At 47.5% G+C, this 18,400-nt stretch overlaps 1 protein-coding gene across 1 annotated transcript in view; it reads right to left on the bottom strand.

Annotated features, from left to right (window-relative positions):
• The window catches only part of MYH15 (myosin heavy chain 15), a 69,804-nt gene that overhangs the window by 40,819 nt on the left and 10,585 nt on the right, over window positions 1–18,400 (bottom strand). Inside the window, exons 5-10 of the mRNA XM_037378205.1 lie at window positions 16,530–16,632; window positions 7,380–7,760; window positions 4,342–4,487; window positions 3,156–3,259; window positions 2,657–2,800; window positions 751–907 (exon numbers count right to left, since the gene is read on the bottom strand). Coding sequence (XP_037234102.1) covers window positions 751–907; window positions 2,657–2,800; window positions 3,156–3,259; window positions 4,342–4,432 — 496 coding nt within the window. The 5' untranslated portion in view covers window positions 4,433–4,487; window positions 7,380–7,760; window positions 16,530–16,632. The remainder of the gene's footprint in view (window positions 1–750; window positions 908–2,656; window positions 2,801–3,155; window positions 3,260–4,341; window positions 4,488–7,379; window positions 7,761–16,529; window positions 16,633–18,400) is intronic.

The raw sequence follows: 18,400 nt of genomic DNA, 5'->3' as shown, positions 1-18,400 counted from the left end.
CACAGCTGTGGCACTTCCCATTTTTTTAAAACCAGGTGACAGCAGGATGTGTTTCCACCAGGTCTCTTTGGGATTTACCCTGCTGCCTCCCAGAACCTGGTGTGAGCACATCACTGCTGCCCTCTGCTGATACACTCTTTTTTTCCCAGTAATTTGAGGGTCAGGATGAGAAAATTTCAGAGGAAAATTCGGAGTTTGGTGTCACAGGGTTGCTGCTTACGGCTGGTTCATGCGAGCGATGCGTGCACAGCGCCCTAGATAGCTGGCCTTCACTAACCTTTGCATAAATACATTTTACAAGCGTTAGAGTATTCTAACTGAGCATAGACTGACAGTAAGTTCAATTTTGAAGTTGGGAAAATACTTCCAGACCTTTGGGGCACAGCTCCATTTCTGTTACAAACTGATGGATTCACCCAGTTCAGACACCTACATTTGTGCACCTTACAGATAACCCATATACAGAGCTCACTGCTACCACCAGTGCCGCAGGGACAGTCAGGGGAGTTAGAAAACAAATACATGTGTGTGTGTGTATATATATATATATATACATATATGTAAAAATTGATGCAGACTGTTGAGCCCCTGCTGCTTGTAGAGGATTTGCACATTTGTGGCAGACTGCAGAAGCTCTTACAAACTTCCACTCGGTACCAATCACGCCAGTGAATAAATAAACGAATAAAGCAATACATGAATAAATAAAATAAAGCCGAACCAGATCGGAAAGCAAACAGGGCCACTTACTACGCAGCATGTCATGGTATGCGTTATCAGCAATAGAGAAGATGTGGGGAGGCGCCTCCGAGCGCCTCTTGCCCTTGTATGCAGCAACAACCTCTGACTTGTAGACAGGCAGCCACTTGTAGGGATTTATAGTCACACAGAATAAACCAGAATAGGTCTGGAGAGGTGAAAAAAAAACAAAGAAAGAAAACAAGAGTGAAAAATAAACGGCTCAAGGAATAAGAAGAAAAAGTCTTAGCTAACCGAGCAGGACACGGTGTTTCCAGCTTCTGATCCGAGTTTGAATTCTGACTTGACTTGCAGCCTTTGCTCTGAGTTTCTAACAGGCTCCCAGCCCGCTCAGTGACCTCCTGTCGGTGACCGCTATCAAACCGGCAGATATCAAACAGCTTCCCATTGCGGGGGGGGGGGGGGGGGGCAGTTTTCAAGATGACAGCCAGAAACAGCCCCTTCAGCAAAACCAAGGGCCAGCAAACAGACCAAGGTCTGATTTTCTGCCTTGCTGCCCCACGAGAGTTCTTTCCTCTTGAAAATTGTCATTACGAAGGAAAGAAAAGTAACAGCTTTGCTGCTTGAGCTCTGTTCTTAGGCAGAGGAACAATCTCCTTTTATTAATCTGATGTGAGCACCTTGGGGCAATTTCTGGTGGGTGTTCAAAAAGAGAGCGACTTCACAGGGTTATTCCCCAAAGCTGTGGAGCTTCTTTCAGCTTTTGGAGAAACACGGTTGGCAAAAATCTATTTTTGTAGTTGCTCTTTGGGCTATCTACATCAGTTAGCTGGGGCCTGGTGCCTCTGAGGAAGGAGGAGTTTGCAGCTGTAACCCCAGGGAGTCGCTGTTAGCTGGTGACTTTTCAGGTACTTGGTCCAGATCGAAGCAAAAATCTCTGAAGAAACCCAGTTATCAGGGGGACACGAGCACTATGTGCGCACGGATCAGTGAGCTCAATTAAGTTCTAAAAATCTCAGGTAAAATCCAGGTGCCTTCCCCCCAAAAATAGCATCAGGACCTGCTCCAGAATGGCTTTGGCATGAGTCCCGAGTCCCATTTTCTACAAGGGAAAGAAAACCCCCAGCCAGTAAATGGATTAAGGCAAGATGACTGATTTTCTACCGCTACTGACCTGCAAGCAAAACTACGCTTTAGGCTGTGTGTGCCCATGCAGGGGCTGTCAGAGAAATGCAGAAAATGTTCAACAACCAGAATTTAAATGGGGAAAAGTTGAATTCACTCCTCTGAGGAACACCAAAAAGCAGAACAGGGATGGGCTAGCAAATGTACAGAATCCCCTGACTCATTTCAGACACAACCGAATGCAGCAAATGGAGTAAAAGTCTGGCCTCATAAAAGCTACTGAAGCTTGTTCTGGTGCTGACAGAAATTATGTTAATGAAGTCACGGGGAAGGTACAGAGCAAGGGGAAAGGCCAGAGTGAAACAGGACAGATGTCAGCACTGAAAATGAAGGTAATAAGATTACTGAACTAAAGATAGAAAGGCTCATACTTAAAAGAAGTTGTGTGCGTGCTTGGAGCTCAAGGAATCGTGTCTTAACAAAGCGATCTCCATGGCTGGTGCTGACATGGGTTAATATTAGGACAGTAAAAATAAACTAGGTCTCCCCAGCGCCTTGATTGCTGAAAATACGCTCCCTGCCACCCCTCTCCTTGGCAAGCAAGCAAACCCAAGGAACTAGGCACCCCCTTGTTCATGGCTTTGTCTGCCTGCGCTCAGGCAGAAGCCAGCTCCAAGGAACTTCTTTCCCGAAAAGATAAGCAAGACACTCGGTTTGGCCACTTGTCGAAGCTGCAGACTGACTATGACGAACACAACGTGTTCAAACATGACATCTGCTCTTGAAGCACTTCAAGAGCAATTTCTAAATATACCCTTGTAACGACCCTTACATAGATCATCCAGTTGCTGTAGCGCTTTCTCAGATTGTACAGCACAGACGCCTCGTTCAGATGGGTCAGCATAGCCATGTCCTCGATCATGTCAAATTTGGGAGGGTTCATGGACTGCACATCATCTTCTTTGATAGTCATGGTCTGCAAAGACAAGTAAGTACAGCAACACTGGAAAACACTGGGATTTTTTGTTGCTTCACACAGTTTATAGGAGAACGTTATTTTTTTTTCTCTCTCTCCTGCAGAGGGAAGTCCTCCAGCTCGAACCTAGCTTTTGTACATAATTCCATTTGAATTTACCGCTACCACCACCGCATGGATGGGTTTCCCTTGGTGGTTTTTCATGTGTTGTTCTGATACGGCATCACTTACTGGGGCTTCCCGTTGGCAGCCCATTCCATGAAACAGGCAACTGAGCTTAAACAAGGACAGGTAATTTCTGGAGCTCGCTGCTCCAGCCCTGTTAGCCACGGATCAGACACAAGCAGCTCTGTACCCTTCCATCTGTTGTCTCCACGGTCACTTTGCCACCGCTGGTTTCTGTGATTTCAGCTTCAACGTAAGCTTTCTTCTCATCGGGAACCCAACATTTCTTCTTGCCTGTGAAATGAAGGAGACCGAGGGTTCGCAGCCTGGTGTCAGACAGTGACACCGTGCCTAGCTAAGCGAGATGGCTGCGTTATTTTTTCTGCACAAGGGACACAAAACCTCTGGGACCTCAGCAGATGGGCAGCGCTGGGGAGCTGCCTGCCAAAGCGGGGCTCCCAAACATTGTCTCCCCTTTGAAACTGCCACTTGGCTTCTTCTAGCTCCTTCCAGCACAAGGTGTCAAAATATTTCACAAATGCTGGCTAAACCTCAGCCTCCACGGGAAATCCATAATCATTATCACCAGTGCGCAGATGGAGGAGCTGAGAGCCAAGCCCAAATTAAGGCGTTTGCTAAAACGTCACAGAGAAAATCGCAATCTGAGTGAGGAATGCAGCCCACATTATTTGCCTGCCAGCTATCAGATTTAACCTTATTCTTGCACATTCTTCTGAGGTTTGTCTTGAAAATTAATAACTCACCCTGAGTTATGTGCGTGGCTTTTTAGAGTTTGGAGTAGCTGCACTGGACTTTAGGTCTTTAGCTGCAGCGACTACCCTGAATAGTGAAATGCTGTGGTTGTGGGTGTATTTGTACTTATGCTACACCTCAGGGCTCAGAGAAATCCTTTTCATGAAGAATAAATTATGGAAAATGAAAAGCTAAGGTCAGATTGTCATACAGCCTGCAAATCAAACAGATGTAGAGGTACGACACAACGAGACGTCTTGTCAGGCCACAGAATCCCTCTCCTTACTGGAAGAACATCAGCGTGTGTTGTTTTTCTTCCAAGCGGACAAGAAGTGATCCCCCCTTTAGCAGAGCAGTACAAATACACCTATCTTCTAAATCTATTTACTATAAATCGGGAGATTATTTCTATTTAGTACTACCTGAGGTTTTTTAATAGCTTTGCAGAATAAAGAAACCAGAATTTGGTTCAACCAGCTGACTCGAACAGCAGCAGCAGCAACAACGGAGGCTTTGCATCCTTCTTTGCATCCTGCTTTGCTCTGGGTACCACAACCACGCCGGGATGTAACCCTTATCCCTCTGCAGCAGCTGCTGGCAGCATACGGGGCACAGGCACTCACCATCGAAGGCGACCGTCTGTGCCATCATCAGCTCCTTCTCGCTCTTTCGGAGGAAGGGAGCAGCCTCCCCGAATTCCGACATGTCCATCATCTTGGCAAGGATTCAAGGCGGCACAGCTCAAAGAGGAAAAAGAAAGGGACGTGGTCTACCCAAGGAAGGAGGGGGTAGGGGGGTGGGGAAGAAAAACATACATTTCGTGGGTGATCTGAGGCAATACAAAACACTCAGTGCCACATGGCAGGTGGCTGATCTGATGAACTGGTAATGCAAACACCTGATGCAGATCTGGGGCTGTACAGCATCCCTAGCTAAACCCTCCTCTGGCTCAGCCTTTTTTAAAGCCAGCCAGAGCCTGTGTGGTTCAAAACCTCGGTGTGGGTACAGTTATCTCCGCAGGAGAATTTAATCTCTTCTTTGCGGCATGCATGGTGTTTTAAGTGCAGGAGGCACCACTTGAAGCTGTGATTTTAAAAGCCACTTACCGGGGGCCCTTTCTGGCCCCTTTCAAATTTGCCTGGAGCAGGGGTCTGCTCTCCAGCCGTCTCCCCAGGGCTGTGCACCTCAGCCACTTCAAGCATCACCTCAGGCGGGCGTTTTCTGGGCATCACGGAGCGAGGCTTCCTCGCTGCGAACGGAGAACTGCTGCAGGGGTGTGTGTTACGCCCTTGGTGCGGCTCCAGGGACACCTGCCCACACTTGTGCTGGAGAAAGCCAGCACCGGAGCTGGAAACAGCTCTGCTACCTGCAGCATGCTCCTCTGATCACACCAATTAGAGTGTTATTGAAAAAATGTTATTAGAAAAAAACGGGACTAAAACAGCTCAGGGAGGTCCCATGCTCGTGCAGCTTCCCAAGTGGCTGGTACCTCCGAATTCACCGGCTTGGGTGTCCCCCTGCAGCAAGGCACGGTGGAGAAAAGTGCATCTGCAGTATGGGTGCAAGGGCTTCGTAGTTTTTTAGATTGATTTGAGCTTATTAGTCCAGCTTAATACCGACACTTGCAAGGCCATGGTGTTTAGGAGCCTTTTATCATGAAAGAGAGGGCAAGGGACATGGGGGTAAGCGAGACCAATTTGCTGGTTCATACTGCCAAGCGATTAATTTGATTGTTATGTATCCTATAAAGTGATCGTACAGCTATGGTTTTATTTTTCTAAATCTTTTTTATACACACACATATAAACACTTACACACATATGTAAAACACTCAGGGTGCTGTCCAGAGAATGTCTAAAAGAAGTTTCACTGCTAAAAGGTGTACAGACATGCACACAATTTCAGAATTTCATATATATATTTTTTCTTTCGAGTCAAGACACCATTCGATTCCTACTTGAAGCTGTACAAGTGACCCTCAGATATTACCTCTTCCCTTACTTTATTTACTGTGCAATATTCGGAGCAGCTGGACAAATTTTCAAGAGTCCTATCAAGACAGACACTGTAGTCTTTCAAAATTAAATTAAATTTCTTTCTAACAAAATCCTGGTAGGGATAAAAACTCTCCATCAACCAAGGCAGGTTTTTTTCAGCACATTCCTCCCAGGGAATGTGAAGCCCTTAAACAGCAGGACTGCCAAACATTTTACATTCAGCCCTCACCCACTGCTGCAGTATGAGCTTGAGACCTTCTTTCTTGGTGCTGTAGAGCAAAAACTTTCTTCTTCAGAACTAGCCTTAACTGTTTTTTTTCTTTTTTAAAGATTAAGGGCCTACATAAGCACAACCATCACCAATTATTTTAAGATCATCTGAGCCGACCAAAATTCCCAGCTGGAGACACGACTCAAAACTAGCAGCATGGCAAAGCCTCTCTCCCATGGGGAGCGTGGAGCAATGGAATTACAGCAGTTCCTACCTTTAAGCAGAACAGCCTTAGAGCATGGAAGTGTCATTTCACATCAAATGTGAACATCTCGAGAAGCCACTCCAGTGTTAATCTCGAGGACTCGGGACAGATTCTCACAGGTCCTAATATACACTGAATGCTGCAGACTGCTTCTGCGCAGCCCAGCTCCATGTGCAGACCTCTTAGGGACAGTTACTCAGCTATCTCCTTCTTATCTTTTTTCCACATATATTCAGGGGGAACCGCTGCAGCAAGTGTGTTACACTATAAAGCAGCACTATGGCAGCTGGGAGAGAATTCTTTTTTTTTCGGATTTACAACAGAGGTGGGAGCCCAGGCAGCGAACACCTTGCAGGTACACAGAACTCAGTGTGGCAAATCTGTGCCAGATATGAGAAACTGGAAATGTTGTTTAGTTTATGGTCATAAAATTATTTTTTAAAGGTAGTATAGTTGGGAAAGATAAGGCAGAGCAAAAGACATTGGCTTACCTTTCAGTCTGTTCTAGCTAACAACAAAAAGAGCCAGCCCTTGTATATGAACTTTGGAAGATGCTTGGAAACAGCTACTCCCTGTAGAAAGCCAATGTTGCTACACCAAGCTAAGTGGCATGCCCAGCACCGCTGACAATTTGGACTTGAAATTCAGACTTGCAAAGGTGGGACCTCATCCTTCCTTGCCGGGGCTGTTGGAAGAGCTGCTGTAATGCTAATGGTTCACCTGCAATAGCTACGGCAGAGACACCCGCCTGCCTTTGCAAGGGAACCCTGTAATTCTCCAAGGGCTGTAACTCAGGTTGGATTAAAGAACTCCTTGGAGCAACAAGCTGCTTGAAATTGCAAACTGCATAAGCCATCACCACTTGCAGCTGATAGACAGAAAATATGACTTGCAGGTACTGACTAATCAGTCCACCCACATGCATAATTACAAGGGACCTGACGCTTTCCTCAGTGGTTATTCTAGCTGCTAAATGAATGCACCGATGTTAGAGAAGAAACGCTTATTTGCCACCCTAGCATTCAAGCAGCATCCTAGGATGACTAACATAGGCTACACATTTAGCAATATTACTAAGACCTTAACTTCAGTTAAAGACCTTAAAACCTCAGTCACATCAACCCCGTGGAACAGCGTTAGAGCCCCGCCAGCTACTCTCGTTCACAAGCGCGAGAGGTCGGTACTCACCCTGAGAGCACACAGCGAGCGTCACGCCTCCGCCTGGTCCAGACTTTATATGCCCCTCTCTCAAGGTCACCGGGGATAACGCCTTACAGGCATCCACAGCTTTCCTCCATGCCTATATTTGTCCGCCGGATCCCGGGTGAGGAGACAATGCCTGAGGAGGGGACACGTGTGGCTGCAGGAATGTCGGCGGGGAGCAGCACGCTTCTCGCCGGCCGCCCCTCGCCGCGCCATTCTTGCTCCATGACTTCATGGAAGAAGCTTTTCCTGCTTCGGTGTTTTCACAGGGGAAAGTATTGCTTTTCCGAGTGCCTCAGAACTTAATTACCACTGGCTCGCGGGGGGGGTGGGGGTGGAAACGAAGACTGGGCAGGTGTAGCTCCCCTAGAACACGAGAATCAAAGCACAAGGGGCAAGTGATTATAAAGGGGATTTGGTTACGTGAGCCAAACTGCCTTCAAGCAACAAAGCTGGGATGTGAGAATGTGTAGGGGAGTCCCAGTCAAGCACTTTCAATCCCCTCCTTGGGCCCCAGAGGTTTAACAGCCAAGCCTATAGGCTCAGGTCGGGGATACATCGCTATTCCCCGGGTTATGAAGAAGGCAAGAGAGTGAAGAAATTTAAGAATATATTGATTCTGTCTGGAAAGTGAATCACAGGTAAGGAGCAAAGCAGGCATCAATTTTAGCGAGTGCTTTGCTTCAGGAAACTCATTTATGAGACAGAGTTTAGGCAATGTCTGCCCTTCTTATCGCAAGCTCATTTCTCCCATAAAACAAGCACTGTAAGTAACTCGGGTCTCATTTCACTTCACCCCATAAAGAGCAAAACCACCGACATCCAGATTGATTTGCTTTTACCAGCACAGGTAGATATATAGGTATCCTTTGGTCCTAGCATAAACTGGATATAAAAGCACAAAGGAAAATAAATACTGTGGATAATGCTGCTGGCCACAGGGACAAAGACAATATATTAGGGCTTTAGAAAACTCATTTCCAAGGGAGCAAGGGGGAGCCGGGAGGGAGCTTATCCACAGCTTCACTGAATTCTTTTAGATACCCGCAGGAGCAAGTGGCTCTGTTTGTGACCAGGCAAGAAGAAAAATGTTTGCATGCTGAGTCTGCTATTTTTAAAGCTGTTGTCCTGATGGCTGGACAGTGACAGGCTGCACAGGCAGAGTAGGTTTGTAAGAAACCCAGGAATTTATGGAAGCGATAGACTCAAAGACAGGGGATTGATGTGGCAGGCCTGAGGATCCCAGTGCTTTAGTAACCCGGTATTTTTAGCGTTTGGGGAATGCAACCAAGAGACAGAGAATCCCTACTGCTTCGCTAGAGACGTGCCCACCTCCAGGCAGGCTTAAGCTGTGAAGAGGGTCCTGGGCTAAAGCCAGGGGTGAAGCTTGCAGTCCTGCTCTGGATCCACCCGTGAAGGGAACCTGCCGTCGAGCCGAAAACAAGCGGCGTGAGATGGAGCAGCTGTCGCGCTCGCCTGGCTGCTTCCCTTCGACCAGAGGCGCTGCCCTCCCCTCGCAGCCGGCTGCTTCAGGGGCTGTGTGCCCCACAGCATGGCTCTACGTTGGCGTCGGGGCAACCCGTCACCGGTTTGCCTTACGCCCGGTGGACAAGAGCTAGTGATCTCAGTTGCTTGGATGAGCAGCGAGCGGCTGTGCAAAGCTCAGGCAGGCGCTCCTGATCACATAATTTGAAAACAAGGTAAACTGCACGTATCGCCACAATTTATGGACACCGTTAATCTGCTGTGAAAACTGAGAATATGATTATTTCACGCCATAAGGCTATAACATGCCGATACTCTCTCCCTGCTGCTCCTCTCTCACGTTGCCAGTAGCTTTACTTCTAAACACAGCATTCCATTACCACCTACTTTGCCTAGGAGAAGGCATCTTTTTTACAAATGCACTGTTATCACTTACATTTTTTCTGTTCTGCAAATATCCAGCTTTCATCAGTCCTGCATGAACACTACAATCTCACTCCCACGCCTCTCTTTTCCTTTTTGGGGCTGCAAACAACTGTTCCCGTAGCTGATGCCGATGCAATTTCAGCGCCTGCGTTGCTTTGGAAAGCTATGCAGCCAGCACTGGTTCAAACACGATCGATTTATTTTCTTTGCTAGCCTGATGTGAATTGATACTGCACACATTATTCCTGCCTTTCTGGAGTTTATTTCCTTCCTTTTAATATGAACCAGAATTTGCAGCACATTTCCCCTAGATTAAATTTCTAACAGTGACAACCAAAGTCATTTGTCTCTCGCAGCAGCTACTTTTAGAAAGGTTAATGCTGGCCACTGTTTCTAGGGAAACAAGGGACTTTGATAAGAAGCCCTTGTGACTAACCTATTTTTAATAACATTACATATTGGAAAGGAATGCAATAACATTTATCACCTCTGGTCACAGATAGTGTCAATGTTGTGGTCTTATATAGAAAAGTTGGCGTCTGGGATGTGTAAAGCCCCGTGATGAACCCTCCCTATTTTCTTCAGAAAAAAGATCACCCAGCAGCTGTGTTTTAGCAAAAGCTGGCCTTCAGACTACTCCTAATAAAACGTGCATTGTAATAACCTGGCACTCCAGAAAAGCAAGATCAATGAGATAGGACACTAGTTCAAGATAAAGATGCTTGAAGAAAGCGTCATTCTGAGTCAGGGTCCTCTGGACTTTCTCGCTCCCTACAGCTGCCTGACAGGAGGTGGTAGGCGGGGGTGTGTGTGGGGTGTCAGTCTCTTCTCTCAAATAAACAAGCGACAGGACGAGGAACCAGCCTCAAGTGGCACCAGTAGGAAAAACTCTTCCCCAAAAGGGCTGCCAAGCGCTGGCACAGGCTGCGCAGGGCCGTGGCTGTCACCGTCCCTGCAGGTCTCCAGCAGCCGGGCAGCCGTGGCGCGCAGGGGCAGGGCCCAGGGGTGGGCTTGGCACTGCTGGGTTCACGGTGGGACTCGGTGACCTTAGGGGTCTTTTCCAACCCAAAGAGTTCTATGATTCTATAAGCAACCAGAAAGACTGTCCCTCCATGGGATGCCTCTGAAGAGATTGAGAACCTGCTATTCACTTCAGGGCTTTTTTTTTTGTCATTGGTCCTCACTGCTGTTGCAGTCTCCATTTAAAGAACAAATGGGAAAGAGCCAAAACGATCCAGTGGGATGCTCTTTCAAGTGAGAAAGGTCTCAAAGGAGAAAGGTCATCCACATGGGAATATTTTAGGCAGAAGGAAAACGTGGACATCATACCCAGCAGCAAATCCAGCCCCATTCTGTACAAGTAGATGTATTTTCTCTTCTGAAGAATTATGGTTTAGTCCTTCAAGCCGTTGATGCCCCAAAGAGAAAATGGAGAGGGAGAGAAGCTTAGTTTTAAAAATAGTTGCGCTGTGCTATATCTCTAAAAGATGAGAAAATTGGCACTAAACAGTACATTTAAAGTGTTTGTGACAGCTAGATTCGCATTATTAGAACTGGAGGCTTTCAGGTTTCTGCAAGCCTTTGTGCTCCCCCTGCTGCAGTGCGGATGCAGTGGATACAGCGCCTGCAACCTGCCAGAGGTACCTGCAGCTTCTGCTCACCCTCCTTTCAGGATCATCATTTTCAATAGTTTCCTGCAATTAATTCTTTGCTGATAGCTACTGCGTGGTGAGATAGTCTAAAGGAAGTTTAAATTTCTCTATGGCAGGCATCTGCTCTCATGCAAACACGCCTGGGGAAATAATTTCTGAGCCACAAAAAATGTTTTAAGTGCCTTTTAAGCCACTGAAATCCATGATCTATTGCTACCAGTATGCAGACCCCTGAAAGAGAATACCTCTTCCCGCCTTGAACAGCTTGAAATCAGCAGTGACTGCGAAGCATTAAGGCAGGAAACCGCAAGAGAAGAGCAGCCCGCCCCAGAGCCTGGTGGCACCCAGCAGCACCCGGCCCTCGGCCAGGCTGCAGCGAGCCCGCGCCTCTCGCCTCTCATGCCGTGCCAAGCGCCGCGCTCCAGGCTGCGTTGGCATGCTGCCCTCCTAACCCGGGCTAGGATAATAAACATTTCAGAGCTGTCATTGCTGCCTCTCCCCTGCTGACATTCCGTCATTATGGTATCTTAAGAACGTTTAAATAGGTCAGGGTTTTAATGGGAGAGCTTGGCTTCTGGGAGCGAGACTGACAGTGCTTTGAGAGCAGATTAACAGCACTGATAAATCAATCTCGGCCTGACTCACAGCCCTAAGGAAAATAAGAAGGTGAAAACACCCAAAAATGAGCCTAATGAAATAAATAGTCTCAGCTCTTTGGCTCCAGAGATGAACCATGGAAGGGTGGGAAGGTTTTTGTCATGGGCCTTCTCACTCTTCTTTCCCCAAGAGCTGACATTCCCCCATCCCCTCTGCGAGGGGTTTTCCGTCCCCAATAATCTGGAGCATCCCACCCTGCCCATCAGGCCAGGCAGCACATAACGGCGTGTGTCAGAATTGCCATGCACCCCTCTCCCAGCGTGCGCACGGCCGCCCGAGTTGCCACTAGCGAGTTGGGTCCCCGTCGCTCCCCGAAACCGCTCTGCATTATCCAGAACCACCGGGGGAAGGCAGGGAGGTAAAAGCCCTGATAATGCATCTAAGTCCTTCAGGTTAATCTTTTCAGTATTCATTAACTAAGCATTTATTTGTGCAGCACGCTGCTAGAATTATTGTCGCCCCTTCACCAATTCCGAAGCTAATAGGGGTATTTCAGCCTTGATCAATGCAGGGGGAGGGGGGAAAGAAATCCATAAATGCCTCTCTAGGGTTTCTATTGCACAACCTGGCTTCAAAGACAGGGTACCTCACTACCCTGCTCCAGCTGGGACTATCATGCTCAAGCAGCCTGAAAAACACATTTCCATGTCAGTGGGCAGCGATACCCGAAAACACTCCCAGGCCTTCAGACACCAGCATTCTGGCTCCGGGTGCCAAGGTCCTGCAAGACAACTTGCCTTTGCCTCTCTTGCGTCTCGGCTCCCAGGCTCGGAGCCTGCCTTTCAGGTTGGGGAGCGTGGGTACGGTCCTTGCTGATCGCCTGGGTTTGCTGCTGTGGAGGTTTCTTTTCCAGCGGCGATGGGGAGAGAAAGGGGAATATTCACGCCTTTATCAACACAAGCAGCTTTTCAATGTTTTGCTTCTGTAACTCTCCGAGCTGTAACCCAACTTGCCATCCAGGATTGTTTGCTGTCTCGTGTTTACCTTACGCCAACTGAAAACTATACTAAAAAATGCAGCAGCAGTTTAATTGGCGAAACAATCGCCACAGGGGGATGCTTTACTAACATTGCAAGTGCCAACAGAACAAACCCAATGCAACCGGCACGACGCTAACCAGCAAGGCAGCGCTGCGGGAAGCACACTCGGTGGGTTTTCCAGCATTTACATTCTCTAAGCAGAGACAAGAAACTTCCTTTCCAAGCACAGCTATGCCGAGCTGGTCACCTCCGCCAGGAAACTCAGTCAGCAAAGCTCCTTGCAAAAATACAGCCAGTTTTTACAGAAAATCTATTTCCAGAGGTATTACTTGCTGCCATGAGCTCAAAAAAGCACAAGCCCGTGCTTCTTACGTGGTCTAGCAACTTGATGCTTCTTGTCAGTCGAATTTAAACACCTCTGAAAATGGACACGACATCCTTCTCTCCAGCAGCAGCGTTCTGAAGTGACTGGCTGGTGTGCGCACATATAGATGTGTAAACACACACATCTATATTTATATGTCTGCGTGTATAACTAAACCTATACACGCACACCTAGAGAGAGTTATAAATGTGAAAGCACGCTTCCTTTCTAACCTCTCCCCTCCCAGCTATGGTGTGCCAAGCTCACAGCTCAATACTAGGTCAAACGACCTTTCCCTGGGAAAGCAGCCGAAGTGGTGCTGCACATCGCCGCCGTACCGCAGCCGAGCTCCCCTGCCGCCGCGCTCCCCGCTTCCGCTGCGCCAGGCTCCGGCTCCCGGGCTCAGCGCCCGCCCAGCACCGAGCCTGGCACCACAGCTGAAATTCTGCTGCCAGCAAAGCCCCCGGCGCTGTAGGCTCAGCCTCTTTTCTGCACGAAACAAAACGGGATGAACACATCATGCCTAACCTCGGGTTAGTATCTGCAGGGGGCAGCGGGTGAGGTGGGATGAGGCTGGGCTGCAGCATGCGGGGCTGCTGCGGGCTCCCACTGCCTGGCGCTGGCGGGGGGAGGCAAAGGCAGAGGTGCCAGGGGCTACAGGAGAGAGGGTCGGGGATGCTACAGTGAGAAAAGGCCATGCCAGACTACCCAGAGAAACCCACCGAGCCCGTTGGAGAAAGGCTGTGCTGCATGTCTAGCCCAAAACCCACCGAGAGCACACTGCCGAGATCGGCCGGGCATTGCCTTTGCAGGGGACGACTGCCTTTGCCATGACAGCGAGCTGCAGCTCAGACTTCCAGTGAAGTTAGAGGCATAACTCCCTTTAGAGTCATACCAGCTCCCCAGCTGCTGTAACAGAATTGATTTTTTATTTTTTTTTTTGTAATTGAAATACATATTTTGTCTTTACAGGAAAAAAAAAGATAGGGAGAAAAAAAATATTAGATTATATACCTGAGGCTTATTGCACAAAGCCAAAGTACCTGCCATACACACACTTCAGTCTTACACAGTGATCTAGAAAACAAAAGGGGAAGGAAAAAACATCCTGTGTCTGGTATGACGATGCGAAGCTAGGTTGCTATAAGAACGCCGAGTGAGAATGGGAGACGTGCTCTGCCTCAGCGGGGACCTCTGAAGCTTCACTTATAAATATCAGTCGCTCAGCGGCGTCAAACCGCCAAACAACTCATTTGACAGGACCACCAGCCCAGCCGAGTAACTTGTTAAATTTTCATCAAGACTCACTCAACAGGAAACCTCAGGGTTTGATCTATCCAAGCTTGAACCACAGAAACTTCGCACCAGCAGCTCCATTCACACCTGTTGGCCAAAAGAGCAGTTCAGAATCGCCTTGCTGGGAGGGCTGTTCGTGCCCTGCCTGGGGGTGCGGGTGGTCCTTCATCTCACCCCTCCAGGTGCTGCTCTGCCTGCGCCTCGCCTCTGCTAGAGGGGAGAACGGGAGCCTAACAACTCCTGCAGGGCACAGGGCAACCAAATAACGTTTTTCTTTATAGAGCTACAGCAAGATGTATATAATTAGGGTTTTTTTTAATCATCACTGATGGTTTTCAAAGAATCCAAATTTACAGCAAAATGCTAGCTTCAGATTTTAACACAGAACTTTGACAAAAACATGGGCTGTTTTGGTGTATGAAAATACGCTATGGAAAAAAAAAAAAAGAGAAGCATTTTCTAGAGTTGGATTACTCTTCTTGCCTATCAAGATTTACTGATCCTGGTGGAAATGCTGATCCTTCTTGCTGTACTGCAGTTGACGAACAGGGATTTTCCAAAGCAGAAAAACGTCCCCTCCCATCCTCACCCAAATGTGCACAGAACCGCAGAGAAGGAATTGCAGGGCTTAAGTGCAGAGGATTTCCATTGCATGGCCGGCATGGTCTGGATGCCTGCATTCATCCATTACTGGCACACATCCGTACTTCAAGATCTGCAATGTACCCATCCTCAGGGAAAGAAAAAAAATCACTGTGATACAGAAATCATGACACCTTTCTAGGAAAGGGAAGCTGATGGAGACAGAGGTAGGGGCTACATCTGTATAAAGAATGAGGCATTAAGTACCCACTGCTTTCTCTGCGTGGAGTTACAAAGCTGATTACCTCCAAAGACAAGGGACTAAGCAGGCTGATCATGATCACGCTGCTGGACCATGAAAATCCGCCGGGCATTCGGGCTGTAAGATCTGACAGTCCCTTCGGAGCAAGTCCCACCTCCTCCCCATGGTGAGATGGGCGTCTTACCAGATGGGTCATCTCTTCCATGCTTCCTCAGTTTAAAAAGTAGGAAGTATATTCAGAATAAACGGGTCGGGCAGGAACAACTTGCTATTAGTATACACCAGTTTATTCTAAATTAAGGAGGAGGGGTGCAGGTTTTAGATACCGAAGGTATGAGGAGCAATAGCACCAAGAGGCGCCATCGTTCAAAACAGAATAAGTAGACACATTCAAAGATAATAGCGATGCCTATTACACTTCAAGTTACGTCTCAGGGAAATCTAGCTCACTCTTCACTGGGCACACAGACTTGACTTTTAGCTACTTGCAGCAATGAGGGAACTGTCCTGAATACACCTGAGCCACTTATGGTTCTCTACTGCCACACGGAGCATCTGTGCCTTGGCGTGAAAAATGCATGCAGACTGGAGTGTGAGACCAGTCAGTAGAATTTATTTCAATGACAGAAAGAATCAGAAAGCAGACATATAGATCCATTCCCCAGAAATAAGAAGCCAAATGCCGCTTAAGACTGAGTCCAATGGTGGGCGCCAATTCTATCCCCTGCATCTAGTCCAGTGGGATGCAGGCAGGTCTTTCTGATTTGATCACAGCGTACACGTAAAGTTCAAAGAAAAAACCCACCCAAACACTCCCTTCGCCAGAAAGGACATGATCCTTCTGACTACAGCTTCAAGATGTGTTTTAATGAGCATTAAAAAACCCAAGTATGAATGAGTGCTTTTGTACAGCTTATGGAAAGAAGGTTCTGGCTAACTGAAACAAAATCTTCCACTGTCTTCCTGTTCCCCATATCACAGCCTGTTTGTCAGCAGCAACAACGCGTGACAAGTCACACGGGGCTCTGCTGAGCCCTCTGACAGGGAACGGCTGATGAAGTGGTAAGATGGAAAAAAGGGCCATCCGCATCCCTGCACAAAGCCAGGCTCTGGGAGTCAGCAACGCCCACCTTGGTCCACCCATCCCCATGAAGCGTCTCCCACCGCCGTCACCAGACCCCGCAGTGAGAGGTATGAGCAAAGGAGAGCTGGTTGTGCACAGGCTCCTTCTTGGGGCAGGGCTGGGGTCTGTCCCACCGCCCTGCTCGGCGGCGACGGGCTGAGCGAGCGCACGCGGGCACGATATCTGCTGATATCGATCCGTCACATCGTGCCCAAAGAGCCGGCCAGGCCACAGGCAGCCAGCCATGCCTCAACAGAGTCGTATCGCCTCACTGTCCTTAGCATCCCCCCCTTTCTCCCTGCCCTCACCTGAGGATGAGATCATCTGGGACCTGCGGTCTCCCTCCGCGCCATTCTCTTCTTAGACCCGGCCCGTGGCAGGAGAGCGCCAGGAGAGCTTGTGGCTCTGCGCCTACAAAACAAAGATGGGCAAGAAAGAATAATTAGCAGATATCATCTCCATCTCACTCCTCCTTTATTCACCACTGCCTTCAAAGACATCCCCTTCCTCCCCGAAAACAAACCCCTCGCTGAAGCAGCAGGACAGACACAGCGCCCTGGGTGTGTTTACAACTTGACAAAACATATTAAGCACCAGCATCTAATTTATCATTCTCAGGATTCAGCACTTATGTCTACCAGAATTTCTTTCGAGATCTGACACACCAAAAGAGGAACCCAGCAGAGAGTATGCTGAGAGGCTATCCTCCTAGCCATAAAGGATTAGGACACTTAAATAAAAGCTGAAAATTCTGCATGAACTGATGATAGGAACAGATCGTTAGTATTAAAATGCAAATACACAGAGGATATTCCATCCTCCTACACCAACAGTGTTCTGATCAGCCAGTTCAAGTAAATCCAGCCCAGTATTTATGTATTGAACCTGAAGAGAAACACACACTAAGGGCAGAATTACAGTTTGGATTATGACAATGATGCTGCCATTAGCCTCCAACCAAGCATCACTGATCCAGGAAATTAAAAGATTAGATAAAAAGAAATCCAACTACGTTGAAATAAGAAACATATAGTTAAGGAGTTCAAATAGCCTTAATGTTTCTGTATGGTGAGGACAGATGGTGACTAAGGCATCCGAGTGTTTGTATTCCTACAAGCTTTTTAAAAGCTGATTCCACCTTCCTGTGTTCATCGAATGAGTAATCACTAGCATTCATTCATTTTATCAGGCTTTTCTATTTATTTATTTATTATTATTTCCCTTTTCTCCCCTTCAGGAAGCTCCCGTTTCAGAACGACCCTGGGAAGAGGAACACTAGCTGGGGCTCCCGGGAAGAGCACAGTGCCAAACAGCGGAGTGCTGTTTTAAGGGCAGAGCTACTGCAAGAAGCATAAGGCAACCAGCGGTCACCAGTCCTCTAAAGAGGCTTGTGCTTATTCTGCATGACCAGAGCCTCACAAAGCAGCCCCTTCCGCTCCCAGGTTAGGCTGTTAGAAGAATTGGGTTAGGGCTTTTTATATATATATTTATTTTTTTTAAAATGAAGAACATATCAAAAAACAGCACAAAAAAATCCTACTTCGAGTCCTGCCAGCACCGAACTTCTGGTGTTGGCTGTGGCTGCCCCTCATTCCCACCAGCAGGCAAGGTTTCAGTGGTACAGGGGACATTTCAAGCAGCAACACGCAAGCTGCTCAACCATTAAGCCATTTAACCTTTAAAGACTAAAACTAAGTGACACAGTTAATCCACCAGTGAAAGTCTGTGTCTGCCCTGTCCCCCCCTAAGAGAGGTGTTTCAGCCACTGCAGAAGACTGATAATAGCTTGCACTATCTCTGGTATCAGAGTAGACCTATTCAAGAATTTTTAGCCTGGCTGTATTCTATATGTAACGTTAAATACAGCCATTGCTAGTAACTTGTCTTAATTATTTGCTGATTTCTTCATTTACACGCAGGCAGATTTAAATTATTTTTAATTATATGGAAAGTTGCAAGCATCTGGGTTTTTTTTTCCCATTAAGATCATTCAGGAGTCAGTAAAATCCGCAAGCACTTAATTCTTTAAATGACAGTTTTTAATTCATTTGAACTCAGGCTAATTAAAAGATTTGCAGATTGCAACAGTCTAGTCTGTTTTCAAAAGGCAAGCCTTTACATCCACAGCAAATACGCTCTATTTCCCATTCCGGATTAAAGATTCAGCCCCTACTTCAAG

Source organism: Falco rusticolus, chromosome 2 (assembly GCF_015220075.1).
Source record: "Falco rusticolus isolate bFalRus1 chromosome 2, bFalRus1.pri, whole genome shotgun sequence".
Classification (NCBI taxonomy): domain Eukaryota; kingdom Metazoa; phylum Chordata; class Aves; order Falconiformes; family Falconidae; genus Falco; species Falco rusticolus.
Note: the sequence above shows the minus strand (reverse complement) of the source record. Positions and strands in the feature narration are given on the sequence as shown.